The sequence below is a fragment of the Amphiprion ocellaris genome, chromosome 23, assembly GCF_022539595.1.
Source record: "Amphiprion ocellaris isolate individual 3 ecotype Okinawa chromosome 23, ASM2253959v1, whole genome shotgun sequence".
NCBI classification, from domain to species: domain Eukaryota; kingdom Metazoa; phylum Chordata; class Actinopteri; family Pomacentridae; genus Amphiprion; species Amphiprion ocellaris.
This window is the reverse complement of record NC_072788.1, coordinates 21,857,132-21,874,399: the sequence shown is the minus strand read 5'-3', so window position 1 is coordinate 21,874,399 and position 17,268 is coordinate 21,857,132. Positions and strand designations below refer to the sequence as shown.

Below are 17,268 nucleotides of genomic sequence, written 5' to 3'. Positions count from 1 at the left end.
ACTTTTGGGTAATGAGGTACAAAAAGCTCAAATTAATGCAGCAGAATCTACTTCAGTGAAGGTTATAATGTTTGATCTGTTTTGTTTCAACTTTATGGTGATTTTGAAGGATGCATTTTTGTGGAGCTGTTGAACTGGACTGCATTACACTGACACAAACGAAGCCTTTCCACCAGATGCTGAATCACAGCTGCAGGGACTTTCTGGCTGCATCGGTCCAACATAGTCTCAGAGGTCAGGATCTGCTCGGGGCCTCCACTCGAGTTCCTCCACAACAAACCACCTCTTAATCCACCTGGTTTTGGTGCATTAAAAACTACTTCAAAAAGTACCCAAAAGTTTGCGGACAGCAGCGCCCACTCACTGACTTCACCTTTCATCCACCCGCACATCCACACGTGGGTGCGCGCAGTTACGCGCAGCGGTGCGTAAAGGAGATGATCCATCCTGCTGTCCAGCTCTCCTCCTCCTCACCTTTCTTCTTCTTCTCTTCCTCCTCTTCAGGTTTAACCAGCAGACTGTTGCGCCCTGTGTCACCGCGTCAAGCCGGATAAAGTCAGATCTAAGATTGGGCTTCATGTCTTCAAAATCAAAGCATGAGTAAGATGATAAAAGTGGAAAAACAGCTGAAAAAAATAGATTACTAGGTATACAAACACATTTAGTGACAGGTTTACTCATGTTTCCAGAAGTTTGTGCGTAAAATCATGACTTACAAAGATTCTCTCATAAAAGAAGTTTCCTATTACAGGCTTTATCTGATTTATTATTACACTTCCATGAAGTTTAACTATACTTTTATACGGCTGGGAAGTTTAAAGGTAAGTGAATAATCCCAACAACCTGATGGTTTGTGGAGAACCATTAATCGGAGCTTTGATTTTGAAGCCTCCACTGGAAGCTTTGCGCATTACACTCTGCTGCTTTGACAGCAATCATCAGAGCAGCTGAGTCTCTCCTCTCCACCTAAAAAAAAATAGAAGAGAGAAAATCTCGCTCGCAGTCAAAAACAATGAGTGCGCACGACGCGCAACTCGCGCCAAGCCTCTCCAACAGCAGCGCAGTTTCCCCCTCTGGAGGAATCGTAGCATGCGTCTGTGCGCCACCCGCAGGGAGAACGACCACGGGAATATAACTAGACTATCTGCGGAGTTTGTTATTTTTTTATTTTTATTTTTGGGCTTGGGGAGAAATCATGCCTTTTTGTAAACGCACGATACTTCCGAAAGATGTGTGCAAGCCCGACGGCGGGAGGCTGCTGGAGGCGCGTCCCCGGCAGCAGGCGGAGGTTTTCGGGGACTTGGCGGACGTGTGCGGCTTCTCCCTGTGCTCGGTGCTGCGGCAGCTCTCGGATCTGTCCCGGCACTCGGTGAGCATCCTGGAGGAGCTGGAGGGAGAGCTGGTGTCCATCTGCCACCGGTCCGGCGCGCTGGAGGGCAGAGTGGTCCGACTGCAGAGGCACGTCGCCGAGCTGATCAGCAAACCTCCACCGAGAAGTAAGAAGCAAATTATACTTCATCACCAGAATAAATAAAGAGAAGGAGAGAAAACACACCTGAAGTGACTTTGCACAGCTTGTCGTTGCAGGTGGAGAGTTTAAGCAGCTTTTCTGAAACTTTGTGAAAGCGGCTCACTTTCGTGGGTTTTGTGAAGAGATTGGTGGTTTAGTTTGAGAGTTTGATTCTGGACTCTCCATGGCACAGAGGGGTCATCACGCTGCTCCTTGTTTGGAGTGTGAGTAAGTGAGAGGTTTATTATTGGAGGGTTTGTTATTGTCAGCTGGCAGTGGGGCGTTCTGCACTCAGTTGCCTCAGGATTTACTTGGAGTGGGCCCCAAAGATTGAGCAAAATAAGAATTTAACACGATTTATTGAGCGTAATGTGGAGGTGGAGCTCATGTGAGAGATGCTGAGTTTGGGACAGCTGCTTTTTCTAAATAAGCTAACTTTCTGTGGCTTGTGGCTCTCGGATTTGCAGGTTTTACAGGATGCTCCTGAAGGCAGCACGTTGTGGGTGTGGAGAGTGGAATGTGAACGCTGGAAATGCAGAGGTGTCACGCGTGTTTTAGAGTTTTGTCACTCTACCTGTCACTTTGTCCACATCCCTTCCTTCTACCTTTAAGCTCCTGCCTTAGTGAACTTTTCCCCCCTTCAAAATTGCGCTGATGTTGTTGCTCAGTTTTGGAATTAAAGTTGAGTTTGTCGTCGCTCTTTTGGTCATAAATGTCATTATTGACTTAATTTGCATGTCTGGATGAATGTGCAGATGCTGTTCTTGCTGTTTTCTATCTTAAATCTGACATAATGTGGAAACCTGAGGCCTCCTCACATAGTACATCTTCTGAAAACAAACATATTTGTTTACTTAGACAGGAGATGCTGGATTTTTCAGTGACCAATGTTGAACTTTTTTTTGTAAAAAGACACAACTGTGACACAGATGTCTCATATTTTGTTTATTTATTGCTTGTTTTGCACCCAAAACTGATGTTGTTGCTCAGTTTTGGAATTAAAATTGAGTTTCTAGTCACTGTTTTGCTCATAAATGTGATAATTGTGACTTAATGTGCATGCTTTCATGAATGCACAGATGCTGTTTTTGCTGCTTTTATCTTAAGTCTGACATAATGTAGACACCTGAGGCCTCTACGTCACAAGTAGACATCCTGAAAACAAACATATTTGCATATTCATGCAGCACATTGAGGATTTTTCAATGACAAATGAGGAGTTGATGTCAATTTAGGAAGGTTGTTAATGAAGGAGCTGAACTTTTCTGTAAAAAGACACAACTGTCAATTGCAAATATGCATTTAAGCTTGCACTGTAGCTTCCGCTGACTTGGAGTTATGCTGTTCAGATGCTCAGTTTAGAGCTGAGTCTGTACTTTCTGTTGGTGCGAAGCCATGAAATAGGTTTCAAAATTCAGATTTCCTGTTCATATTTTGTATTTTTGTATTAATTCTGTGTATGAATGAGATGTTTCATTTAGTCTGACTGCTCAGTGAGGCAGAATTGTGACGAAGCAGCGGCTTTTACAAATGAAACACTGACTTAGAGGCGCTCTCTGCTCATAGAAACTGTAGATAAAGGCAGCCTTGAGGGCCTTGAATAACTGCAGTTTAGGTGCTACTGCACACTGTCAGTAAGTTTTTCATTTTCACAAGCTTTTCCTGACAATCAGAACAGATTTTCAAGGCTTTTTTCACACAGAATCATCTCTTTCTATTAATCCACGTGCAGTTTAAAGCGTCAGTCTCGTGTCTGGGTGTATCTCTGTAATAATCAGCATTTGTAGTGACATTGCTATGTCATTTTGTTATGTGCAGTGAGTCTAGCAAGCATGACAGTGTGGGAAGTAAAGCGGCTTGAAATGTGCAGCTAAGTCTAGAAAACATTAAGAAGCAACAGGTTTGACTGCAAAGATGATTTGCTTTAGATGTCCCGGATGATGACACAAGTAAATATTTTTCCATCCTTCCATCCTGGGCTGTCATTAACGAGCTGATCATCTTTACTTCACGTTTGGCAGTAGGTTGGCTTTAAAGTTGTGGTTCTTCACTCACAAGGATCCAGAAGCTTCATGGTAACAACCAATACATGCTGGAGTACAATACATCCTGATTACATCAATATCTGGTGGATTAACTGATTAGTTGTTAGCAGTTTGATTAGCTACCACATATTTTGTGAATTGAATTATCAATTTGAGTAATTTGTTTAAGATAGAAAAGGATGCTTCCTGGTTCCTTTCCTTCTTCTGTGATGGTAAACTCACCAATCAATAAATTGAAGATAATCACTGATTGCAGCTCTAGTATCCTTGTGATGCAGGGTTTTTAAGTCTTAAGCATACTCTATTTGGATATCCAAAAGTATGAGTCCACATACTGTACTTTAAGCTCCACATTTGGTGACATCTAGATGCACATTTTGATGAATGACGACAAGACCAGGCAAGCTTAATAGACAATTAAGCCATTAGCCAATCAGAGGCCATGTTGCTATGCAGAGGAACACTTTCATTCTGTGTTGGAACATTTATTAAAAATGTTCACATACATCTGTATGTTTGGTTTGATGGTTGTCACTGTTCGTCAGTGTGCGTCTGAAGGAGTTCCAAGAAAGAGATGAGTGAAGGAGGCCACCAAGACACCTATGACTCCTCTGAAGGAGTTACTAGAAAGAGACAAGTGAGGGAGGCCACCAAGACACCTATGATTCCTCTGAAGGAGTTACTAGAAAGAGATGAGTGAAGGAGGCCACCAAGACACCTATGATTCCTGTGACAGAGTAACTAGAAAGAGACGAGTGAGGGAGGCCACCAAGACACCTATGACTCCTCTGAAGGAGTTACTAGAGACTAGTGAGGGAGGCCACCAAGACACCTATGATTCCTCTGAAGGACTTACTAGAGACTAGTGAGGGAGGCCACCAAGACACCTATGACTCCTCTGAAGGAGTTACTAGAGACTAGTGAGGGAGGCCACCAAGACACCTATGACTCCTCTGAAGGAGTTACTAGAGACTAGTGAGGGAGGCCACCAAGACACCTATGATTCCTCTGAAGGACTTACTAGAGACTAGTGAGGGAGGCCACCAAGACACCTATGACTCCTCTGAAGGAGTTACTAGAGACTAGTGAGGGAGGCCACCAAGACACCTATGACTCCTCTGAAGGAGTTACTAGAGACTAGTGAGGGAGGCCACCAAGACACCTATGATTCCTCTGAAGGACTTACTAGAGACTAGTGAGGGAGGCCACCAAGACACCTATGACTCCTCTGAAGGAGTTACTAGAGACTAGTGAGGGAGGCCACCAAGACACCTATGATTCCTCTGAAGGACTTACTAGAGACTAGTGAGGGAGGCCACCAAGACACCTATGACTCCTCTGAAGGAGTTACTAGAGACTAGTGAGGGAGGCCACCAAGACACCTATGACTCCTCTGAAGGAGTTACTAGAGACTAGTGAGGGAGGCCACCAAGACACCTATGATTCCTCTGAAGGACTTACTAGAGACTAGTGAGGGAGGCCACCAAGACACCTATGACTCCTCTGAAGGAGTTACTAGAGACTAGTGAGGGAGGCCACCAAGACACCTATGACTCCTCTGAAGGAGTTACTAGAGACTAGTGAGGGAGGCCACCAAGACACCTATGACTCCTCTGAAGGAGTTAATAGAGACTAGTGAGGGAGGCCACCAAGACACCTATGACTCCTCTGAAGGAGTTAATAGAGACTAGTGAGGGAGGCCACCAAGACACCTATGACTCCTCTGAAGGAGTTAATAGAGACTAGTGAGGGAGGCCACCAAGACACCAAACTATTATTCTACATGATTATAAACTAAACAAAGAGCATATTCACCTGCCTGTAAAATGCATGCTGCGTGATTTGATATCTTTAGATTTATGGTGTCCAGGCAATGTGGAGTCAGAGAGTATTGTGATACTGATTATTAATTTTTTTTCTATTTATTTCTTGTTTACAGAACCACACATAGTTGCATATGTGTAACCTTTGTGACAAATAAAGAGCAAAAGGGAACACTTTGTGCTGGAGCACATTCTGATGCCGTCCCTGGGAACTGGTGAAAAATGATACAGTCCTTCTAATCACCAAAACACATATAAACCTCCAGTCGACACAGTTCCCATGCAGCACAGATGCATGATGGGACATCTAGACTGTGGCTGCCAACCTGTTCTACTCTGCAAACTTTGTTTTTTTTTTTCTCGCCAGGCGGCTTTCTCTTTGTTTGCACGACGACTCGAGAGCGAGCAAATGAATAAAGCAAGCAGTGTGAGTTTATGAGGCTGTCGGCAGTGTGAGTGTGCATGTGTGTGTGCACGTACAGTATGATGATAAGACAGAAAGAGAAAGTCCCTCCAAACACAAACCAGATGCAGAGCTGGAAGGAAGCGAGGAAGGAAGATTAAACAAAATGCAGCTCGTCCTTTCGGTTCACTTTGCAGATGAACTCGCTCATGTGTCGACTGTTTCTCCACACGAGCTCATCTGTGTTTGATGCACAGATCTTCTCTTCTCTCCTCTAAATCCTGTGTGGGCTTTTACTGTATCGCTAACACGTGGGCACCAGCACACGGCTAAATAATCAATAGAGCCGCCCAGGCCCATCATCTTCCTCACTTCACCGCCTCTCTCTTGCCTCCTACTGTCTCAGCAAAAGATGGAAAACACTGATCTGCATTTTATCAAGACCCAAACATTCAATTTTTAAATCTTCACTCGGTATTGTCCGCCACTTTTCTACAATGTGATCCTCCAATCATAAATATTTAAACTTGTACATGTTATAACATTTGATGGCAAGTTGAAGTAGTGAAACAAAGCAGGGAGCAGAAATTTAGTGTCATTAACTCGAGATAAGACACGTCTTGGAGGAATTTTAGATGGATTTAATGCATAATTTATTCATCTTCGTAGTTTTTCTTCTTACTTTGTGCAATTAGTTTGGCTACTTCCTTCATGCTCACTAATGGAGGTGTGTTGTATCGTAATAATATAAAATGAGGACACTATTGGGACAATTTGTGTTATTTTACGCTGAATTCAGGAAATATGTTGCTGCACCGTCTCAGATTTTGTTTATTTATTGGTTGTTTTGGATCCAATTGAAATGTTTTGACTGAATTTTGAGACTTTTGTTTTCAGACCTGATTTTTTATTTTTTTTTTGCATTTTAACCATAAAAAGATATCCTTTCTCCAAAAATATAACTCACACAGCTATGAAATGTGGTGAGGACACAGAGAGAATGTTTCACCAACTTTAACATCAATAGAATTTAATTTGTGCCAAGAATCGCAAGGTGACGTTGCAGTCTTTTGCCATTTTATTGTGTCAGAATGGTGATGAAAACTGGTGTGCAAAGAGGCCTACATATCGTCATTACATGTGTAAAGTTACAAGCTGCTTCTGTGTCGTCTTTTTGTTGAAAATTTGCAACATATGAGGATTATTTTGCTTTTAGTCCAAATGCACTGGTTTATTCCCATACCAAAATCCTGAGGAATTTAACTATGATGCAGGCTGAAAATGGCAAAAGTGGGAAGAAAATCTGCAAAAAAAAAAAAGTTAATAGGCTCAATATCACCGAATCATTAAGAAACGACTACAATTGCGTTTAAGTAGATATAAGTTTCTTATTAGAGATTGAAGATACAGATGACAGGTGTTGTATCTTAATGCTATGAACAAAACAAGACATTATTTAAAGAATGAATAAGAACAAAAGAGACTTTTTTGGGTAGAGTGTTTAAGATAAAATCTGCAATCTCAAATTTAATCTCATTCTTATACAGAGGGTCCTCGACTTACATCGAAATCCCATTTCTAAGGATTGACATAAGTCGATCTTTGCCCTAAGTCAGAACTCTGGCGAAAATGTAAACAAAGCCATTACGTGTATTACGATATCAATCTGTTCTTTGGAAAAGTCATGAATACCAATGACTTGACCAATGAGTCATTTTACAAGAAGACAAAAGAATGTTGCCCCTTTTTTACAACTTGATATAATAATGCCAATGTTCGTCGGTGTTTCGCCCTGTTCCGAGCGTTTCATTGTATCTAATTTCACTTCCATGGAGATGGATTTCCTTTTCTTCGAAGCACTGCCATCAGAAGAGTCTGACTTACGCTTGGGAGCCATAATGAAGGGCAGAAAGTTAACGAATGTAGCACAATCCAAGGTGGAGTACAACCAGCGAATGTAAACAAAGCCGTCTTATAACGCTGTGTGACGACGTATTCATCCTCCCTTAGCCAACTAGTTCCATGTAACGAAGAAACGCCAAACGTCGTAAACTGAGGGCCCCTTGTAGGTTGTAAGACACTTTTAGGGTAAAACAGCATTCAAATCTGTTACTGCCAATCTTATAAGTTCAACAAATCAGCTTTCATGTTTTAATCAGTTTCTGTTTTAGGATTCTTTCATTGTACAAAGGCCTCATACTGTCTGTGCACAGAGCTTCATGGGATCTCCCAGGAAGTGTGATACTATTTTCCAAGAGAACTCATCGGTCAGCGTGTATTGTGCACATTATTCTGCATGATTAGCTTTAGTTTCTGTAGTATAAATGTCCTCAGGTCCAACAAATAGCAGCTAATGTTGGAATAAATGCACCCCAACTCCCACACAGGAGGAAATACTACAGCGATGTGATTTAAACACACAGAACGTCAGTGTAAAACACTCCTACTGTGGCGGACAGATGCGCTGCATAATCCATTCCTCACACTTGCTTTTTGTGCGTTTGGTTTACGACGCAGCTGAAACTGAACACGTCTTTATATGCGACTTATCTCCCACTCCGCAGCCTCATGCACACGCCGTTGACGTGTAAAAATCGGGCTTGACAGGCCCGCTGTGGTTGGACTTTGGTTAGGTTAAGGGGTTTTTCGAATTTGTAAGGATGAGAAAAACTCGCATTCTTTTCCCCTCATTTGCGGACAGAAAAAACCTTTTCCTCCAATAACAACCGCTGACAATCCCCCCCAACTCCTTCCACCTGCCAAAAAAAAGTGAAGCCGTTTCATACGCTGAAACACATGTTCCAGGACTGATGAGGGGATTTTTTCCACCCGGTTCAGAGTTTGTACAGGAGTCGGATCTCCTGAGCCTCCCGGTGAAGCGCCGGAGGGATGGGAGCCGGCTTCCTCCCCCAGGACGAAGGGAGGAGTTGCACTGATACTGAGGAAGAGGATGTCAGCCGGCTGTCCACTTTTCACTTTCCACTGGAAGCTGCCACTCAGAGTAGCTTGTCCTCTGAAACACCTCCTCTGCAGCGTTTCTCATACTCGGCTTATTTCCTGCCATTTTCTGTTGGCTGCCGTTGAGCCTAAGTGGGGCAGGAGTATCCCAAGTATGTGAATGGGAACCCAAGTTTAGTGTTTTTCTTTTGGTGCCTTTTTCCAGCCTTATGCTCTGGGAAACCGCATTCCTTCTTTGACCCAAAACTGATTTTGCAGGCCGATTTGTTGTGACAATGTTCCCCTGTTCGGTCTCACAGTCCCAGTTCGAAGAAGCATCGGAGTAAATCCTGATCTCTGATATCATGGCAGGTGTTTTCCCTCCGCCGTCGAAGGAAACGCACCTGCTGTGACCTCAGTGGATGAAACCGAGGCCTGGAGAGAGACTGTCAGCTGCACAACCGCTGGAAAATATCAGTAAATATCTATAACAGCTGAAGGACTGAGTGTGTGGCCTTTTAAATGACCTGTTTTTAAGGCCACAAAGAAAAAAAGAAACACCTTTTCACTGTAAGATTTTCCTAAACTTAGTTATTTTCCAGATTTTACCAGTTTTGGTAAATAACAGAAAGTAATTATTAAATTCACATTGAAAATGTGTTAATTTATAAAGAAAACTGTAAACAACATCCACATCAAAGTCTGTATTTTTTTGAATGGTAGTTTGTTTCAAACATTTATACATAATATAACACTATTTTTTTAAAAATTGTATTTAAATCAGCGAAAATGGAATTAGAAAAAACATATATATTAAGATTACAAAATGGTAATTTTTTTTTATTTTGGTAATTATGAATAATATAATGTAAGTTCAAAAAATGGTAGTTTTTAAAAATATTTTTTTAAAATTAACTTGGACTGGTGATGCATTCTTTTACAATGTTTTGCCCATAAAATTACAATAGTCTGCTGTTTGTAAATCAGCCAAAAGTATCATTATTTTTCCGATATTTTCATAGTTTTTACAGTTTTTCAACATTATTCTACCTTTTCATCTATTATTTGGGTTTATTTATTTATTTATAGTTCAAGAGAAGAAAAGGGTCTATTTCACACTGAATTCAGGAATTATGTTGTGGCACTATCTCAGATTTAGTTTATTTATTGATTGTTTTGGACCCAAAACTAAGTTCTGTAAAATGTTTTGGCTGAATTTTCAGACTTTTACGTGTTTTCAGACCTGGATTTTGTTGTATTTTAGCCTGAAAAAGGCACCTGTTAAGTAACATTAAGGGTTCAATTTCTCCAAGAACTATAACTCCCACAACGGTGATTGAACAATGATTGAACAAATAATCTTTGCTTGACGCTTCGCCATCTTTTGAGACCTCTGACATGAATACAATTTGATTTGTGCCAAGAATCATAAGGAAGCATTCCATTTTTTTTTTTTACTATTTTAATGTGTCAGAATGGTGATGTGGACCCAAGACTAAGTTCTGTAACATGTTTTGACTGAATTTTCAGGCTTTTGTGTATTTTCAGAGTTGCATTTCTTGCATTTTAACCTTTAAAAGACCCCTTATCTGTTAACCTCTCCAGCAACTTACATAATATTTGGAATAATTCGCTTAATCTTGATGCAGAGCTGCAAAATATGAAGCATTTGTGTCTACATTAATGAAGCACTTAACTTTTGTTTACAGTGAGTCTAGATAATACATCACATTTACACCTTTCCTGACCATAAAATGACTATATTTAGAGCAGGAAATATTTTTTTTCTCTCCTTCACTGTTTTGAGCCTCCTTGTCTGCTCTGTCCTCCAACATGTGACCTGGAAATCACTCCAGATGCAGCTTTAATTTAATTCAGTTCCTAAAATGCATCTGATGAGGGACGATGCACAGGTGTATCCTCACTGAGTAAAACGAGGGAGTAGTACTGACTAGTGTTGTAGTACTCGAGACCGGTCGTGAGACCACTTTTTGAAGATCTCGGTCTTGTCTCGCACTCGACCGCATTTTTACTCGGTCTTGTCTCGCACTCTGGATTTTTACTGCTAGACCAGCGGAGACCGTGGCTTCACTGACAGCACTGAACTACCTCGCAACTGTCTCATTTGTTCAGTAACAGCTTTGTTGTGATTGGATGAAAACTTCCCGCCTCAAATGTAACCAATAACTTAACTGATTGAATAACAAAGTATTTTGCCTCAGCAGTTTGTCAGGGAAATGCTTGTAGTTTGGCCTTTCAGTGTCTGACCTCTTTGAAGATACATTGACATGTTATATTTCATTGCGTTTTAGATGCTGATATTTGGCATTGTTTTTTCTTTTATTTGGCATTGTTTTTTCTTTCTATTTTATGGAATAGTGGTTCCAGGTTTTTTCTTTTAGAATAATACACCTTTAAAAAAAAAATCACCAAAGTTCAGTTATATCTGATTTATCAAACAAGAAATATTTGGAGTGTAATAGAAATAAAGAGGCCACTGTTCTAGATTAAGATATGTTGTAGAAAATTGTACATATTTGTGCATGGCTTGATTTTGTTTTGAAAACAAGACAAAAATGAAGACGCAAGTATTAAATATTTGTTTGATACGTTCTATATTGAATGGTTGTTTGTCGTTGTACACAAGAGTATTACAGGCAACCTTACACTTGCCTAAAAACTACATTGAATAAGTACTGAATAAAATGGTTAAGTTAAATTTAATATGGTCTCGGTCTCGACTCGGTCTAGACCCCTCAAAGTCTTGGCCTTGCCTCGGTCTCGATACACTGTGGTCTCGGCCATGTCTTGGTCTCGGTTTAGGTGGTCTCGACTACAACACTAGTACTGACAAATATGTGTATTTGATTTGTATATATATGTTTGTATTGAGCTCTTTTTTGCGTCAGGACTGTTTCATGGCAGTTGGATTAGCTTTATTGTTTGTTTCATTCACTGGAAGTTGCAAGTTTTAACAGAAATCGTTCAGCTACTAGCATTTTAGTTTTGTTTTTTTTTTTTTTTTTTTTTTACACAAAAAGTCTAGCATTTTGTCAATTTAGCTTCTTGAATTTCAGGATTTTGTGTTTTTTTTGTGCCATACTTCATAGTAAACTGGATATCTTTGCTTTTAGACTGGGTTATAGAATTTTAAGATGCATCCCTGAGATGTATGAAATCATAACTGCCATTGTTTTTTTTTTTTTTACAGTTAATTGACTAACTGATGAAATAATAAGCAAAAATAGTAAATTGCAGCCCTAAAACGTGTTCATTCTGTGCAATGACATAGTTTAACCTATTCTGAAAGAAAAAAAAACATTTAAGAACAATGAATCATCATGTTATCCTTTAATTAAACCGTCATTTTTGTGCTTTTATGTCATTTTTTACCTGATAAAACGTCACTCTCTGCATTAATGTTGTGTTTATTATTGGCTTTGTAAAGTAGCTGCTGAATCAGCTTCACATTCAAATGTTCAGCGATTGTTTCACTCCTTCTAAATCCTGTTAATCAAGAGCTGGATGAGAAAGAGGCTTCACCTCCCCCCTCTTCCTCCTCCCTCATTCCCACGGGTGGATGTCGGCCTCATGACTCAGGATCCCTCCCTGTTGGCCCCTCAGTAATTCCCCTTCTCCTCCTCCGTCGCTGCTTTTCCCTCCGTCTCCATCCTCCGGTGTGTTTCTGACATAGGAACTCTCCTAAAAACATCTTTTCAAGCTGCTTTCCAGATCTAACTTCAGGTTCTGATCCCACAAAATGCCGCATTCAGTGGCACCGGATGACACCGGACATCTCGGCTTTCATTTCAGACCTCTTCTGTAATCCCAAAAGTTTTTAAAATTTCATTTATTTTTATATCACGGATACAAGGTCACGGACTAAACATCTTTTCAGTGTCAAAATGCTCACTTCTCGTCCTCCCCCACCATCTCTCTTCATGCAGGCGGTGATTCAGAGGGCAGCAGCAGAAACTTCACTCCAACTCGCTCCAGGAGGCTTTTATTTTTTTCACACTTAGTTAGTTTTTTTTAGTTGAATTTTGGTATTCAGAGCTGCCAAATTGCCAGAAGTGAATCTCATCTGCAGATTCTAACAAAACTAAGCGGAAATATTCATCGATTCATCGGCATACTCTTCGCTAATATTATAGAAAACCGTAGGGGGAAGTCTTTATCTTTTTTCATGCACTTGAGTACAACTGATGCAAAATCGAGACTTTATTTTTGTAAATTTACAGTAAAAACTGAAACTCTTAGCTCGAATTCTGTGTACAAATGTGGACATATTTTGTTGTGCTGCGATGCTATTGGGTTTTCTAACTCGGACAACTAAACTACATAACAATAAAAACCGTTAAATATAGCATGTTTTAGCCATAATTGTTTCAAAAACTGCGAGCATGTCATTCTTACAAGCTGTATGTTTATTCAGTACTACAGTTTAGACATTGGCAGATATGTTCTGCTTTAAGGTGATATTAGCTGCCTGACTCAGTAAGCAGTTGTTTTGTATTTATATTTTAACTCACTGTAGCCTCTTTTTATGCTGCAATATAAACTCCTGCACCTCTGTGGAAACAGAACAACTGTGGCTAGAAGTAGAGAAAACTCAAAAATGTCTTCTCTGCAGTGTGACACAGATATATAGGCTAGAAATTATAAGAAAAAATTGGGAAAAAAATCTGTTTCTCCGTTTAATTACTTTACATTTATCATGGAACTAGATCTATGCTGTTTTTGAACTATACACGAGTTGTTTAATCAATAAAGTATGTTTTATTTTGTTTTCATTTTCACACATCCTGCAGTTCAGCTTAAAATTTGTTGAAATTTTCTAACCTGAGGGTTAGTCACAGCTGAGTCGCTCATATCTTCACAGATGCATCGAGAACTGCAGAATTTTTCGGTTTTTACAGAATCTGGTTATGGCAAACTGTATATTTTTGACAATTTTTTAAATGAGATGGAATACGGTGTATTATGTAACTCGCCTCTACGGAAACAGAATAACTGTGGGTAGAAGTAGAGAAAACTCAAAAATGTCTTCTCTGTAGTATGACACAGATATGTATGCTGTAAATCATAAAAAAATGAAAAAAAATCTTTTTCTTTAATTACTTTACAAAAAATAACCAAATTGTAATCATAATGTAAAACTTTCTTATTTAGACTTATTTAATTAATAGAATGTGTTTTATTTTGCTCTAATTGTTTCTAACACATCCTGCAGTTCAGCTGAAACATCGCTGAAATTTTTTTACCTGAGCGTTAGTCGCAGACAAGTCGCTCAGGCCTTTACAGATGTGTCGAGAAATGTAGAATTTTTTTGTTTTTCACAGAATCTGGTTTCCACAAACGGTTTATTTTTTGCAAATTTTAAAAAGCGGATTATGCGACTCGCCTTTATGTCCAGATCGAATATATGTGTGGATGTGTGTGCAGACATTTTCCTTGTGTGTTTTTGCTCAGTTTTCTGTGTGTATCACTAGTTCTAAAGCTTGGATTAGGTGGAGGTGGAGCTCTGGGCCTGTGGTGGTGTCTGTGGTCAGTGTGGCTATTAATTACTCACACACACAGAGAGTTAGAGGTATTGTGTATATGTGTGTGTGTGTGGGTTTGTGAGTGTTAGAGGGAAAGTGCTGTTGTTGCCCTGAAAAAGAAAAACGCCAGTTGTAGATCCACGTAAAGAGTTGGAGAAGAAAACCTACTAACAACTTCCTGCCTTGGCTGAGAGCCGGGACCTAGCACGCACGCACTCACGCACGCACACACGCACGCACGCACGCACGCACGCACGCACGCACGCACGCACGCACGCACGCACGCACGCACGCACGCACGCACGCTGCATTATCTTGCATTAATTATCTCACAATATGACTATTTTTTTTTTTGTCGTCACATGAGTCAAACATATACAAACACATGCACACTTGCCCAAACTTTTCATATTTTGCTTAGTCTCCTGCACTTTTCTGGTCGCACACGTTGCCATAGCAACCGCCCGGAGCTTGTGTGTTGTTGGTGTTGTGAGGTTTAAATGCAGCCAGAGTGTGTATGTTTTTTTTTTTTGTGTGTGTGTGTCTCGCCCTCTTGACTTCCTGCTGTGAACTACACGCAGGGTTTCTCTTTCTAATATCAGTGGCAATTTGTCAACAAGTAGAAACACGCACGCGCACACACACACACACACACACACACACACACACACACACACACACACAGAGGAGAAAGCAGTGAGAAAATGAGAAAACAGGAGGTAACATTGAGGAAGGATGGGAGGATCAAGAGAAGATTGACAAGAAGAAGACAGTTATGTAATTTTGCCTCATTTCATGTGAGACTTCTTTTGCAAGGAAAAATCCCCCTAACATGCAAGTACTGGAAACCTTGTTCAGTACATATTTGGAAACATAAGTCAGCTGCTGCAAGACAACTGAAAAATGTTTGATTTTAATGTAATTTTAAACTCTTTTTGGTCAAAGCAAGCAGATGTTTGCAGTGTAGAATTTCTCAAAAAACAGTGTAAAGTCCCTAAAAATCCACATTTCTAGCAGGAGGCGGTGGAGACCAAAAATAAATAATATAAATAAACATTGGATTTGAAAACACCAGGTGAAATACAACTCCAAATGACTGCTAGCCATCTTTTTCAACTGGTAGATGTACAAAAGTGTCATAAATTCGACAATATATTAGTAATATAATAATGTTTTGCTTACAGGATAGTGATTTTCTTTTTAAATTGTGTTTGCAGCTTGTGTTTGCTGACCCCAAGTGGCCAAAAAAATCAGGTTTTTCACGCAAAGTTGCGCTTTTTTCGAGAAGGGTATGTCTGCAGAGCTGGGGGCTGCATGGAGAGGGCTGCACAGAGAGGGCTACACACTTCTGGTCACACATTTAGAGCATTTTTTAAGTTACCACAATAGATGATCACTAAAGTACACAAGTTACGGTTTAAATGCAGAACTTACAGCTTTAAAGGATGATTTCACTCAAAATATACTTAGAATTTAAAAGGTTCTTCAAGAACCATGCCACTTTCATTTTGGCCCCAGTAAGTTTGTCTGCAGAGCCGGAGGCTGCACTTTCAGGACCACATCGAGTATTCCACACAAAGTACTATTTCATATCCTACCTAAGGTTTTTAAGGTTTAATTCACCCAAATAGCACTTATTACAATATCATGACTGAGTTGTAAAGACTTGTGTTAGGCAACATGAAATTTATACGCCTTTACTCATTGTGTTTCGAGCCATGCTTTTATTCTGAAGGAGATGTGCACCGATACACGAAAGTAAAGTATTCTGTGAGTGCCGGGAAATTGTTGGTTACTATTTGATGGTCTATGTTGATGAAGTTCCCAATACCTGTTCCATGAAGAAGCCTGGAATTAATTCCTTAACAACCTGTATTTGGACAAATTGTGTAATTATCAGGTGAAAAATAATGGAATCATGTAACGGCCTTTGTGGTGTTGAGATCTCAAACAGCACAATCTGAAAGGTTGGAAAGAGGCAATACACACGGACAACTCTGGAGGCACATATATATTTATATTTATTTCATACAATAACATTAAATAAAAATAAAAGTTAAATACACAAACACAAAGGTAAATTAGCTCTATGACTCTCTGACATGCATAAATACAAATGTTTATAACGTTAAACATGCACAAATACAAATGTTTATAACGTTAAACATGCATAAATATAAATGTTAACGTTAAACAAATAAAACGTGCAGCCCTCTCTCTGCAGCCCTCTCCATGCAGCCTCCGGCTCTGCAGACACATACTATTGCTTTTTTTTTTAGCCATATCAATTAAAGAGCTTGTAATGTGCTGAAAAATAAAGGATTTCAAATTTTAAATGCCACTAATATAATTTTCTTTTTTAAAGCTCATTATATCACTTGTACACACACGAAAACAAATATTTTAAATGAGTAAAAGTACATTTTAGTGTACAAAATGTCAAAATATCCCATTAAATTGCAAAGAATGAGACATATTACACTTAAAAAATTAGATTCTACTTTACTGAGCTGCAATTTTTTCACTAAAACGCATGACTATTCAGTAAATAATGTATCTAATAAGCTAATATCGGCTTGAGTAAAGTGCATTAACATTGCACACTACTTGACTATTTACCTGTTTTCCACCTCAAGGTTGTCTTTTAAAAGCTGCTTTATGTCAAGTTGCATTTCATAATCAGAGCTTTTCTTTGCTATAATTAGCTCTATTTTCATGCTACAAACACTTAAATACATTAAAAATGTAAAATGAGTAGACAGAGGAGTAAGAAAGGGAGCTCGAGATACTTTTTCCTGCAGAAAACGAGCAGCAGATTGATGCATCGTCCCAATGATCCCCAAAATTTCTCCACACTGTGAGAAATAACAAAGACGGCAGGCGTGCAGAAGATTGAGTAACAGCGGTGATATAATGCAGCTCTGAAGAGGCCCTGTGATGAAATACTGTTCATGTGCCGAGCAGCAAGTTTCCTACAAGGGCAGATGTGCGTGCAGATTTTCCACTT

The 17,268-nt window shown here is 39.7% G+C and overlaps 1 protein-coding gene across 3 annotated transcripts in view; it reads left to right on the top strand.

Annotated features, from left to right (window-relative positions):
• The first annotated feature begins 987 nt into the window (after positions 1-987).
• The window catches only part of nhsl2 (NHS-like 2), a 228,856-nt gene continuing 212,575 nt past the window's right edge, over positions 988-17,268 (top strand). For all 3 annotated transcript variants that reach the window (XR_008600528.1, XM_055007529.1, XM_055007528.1), the window contains exon 1: positions 988-1,496. Coding sequence is in view for 2 of the 3 variants with exons in the window: in XM_055007529.1 (XP_054863504.1) it covers positions 1,196-1,496 (301 nt within the window). In the remaining variant the exon portion in view is untranslated. The remainder of the gene's footprint in view (positions 1,497-17,268) is intronic.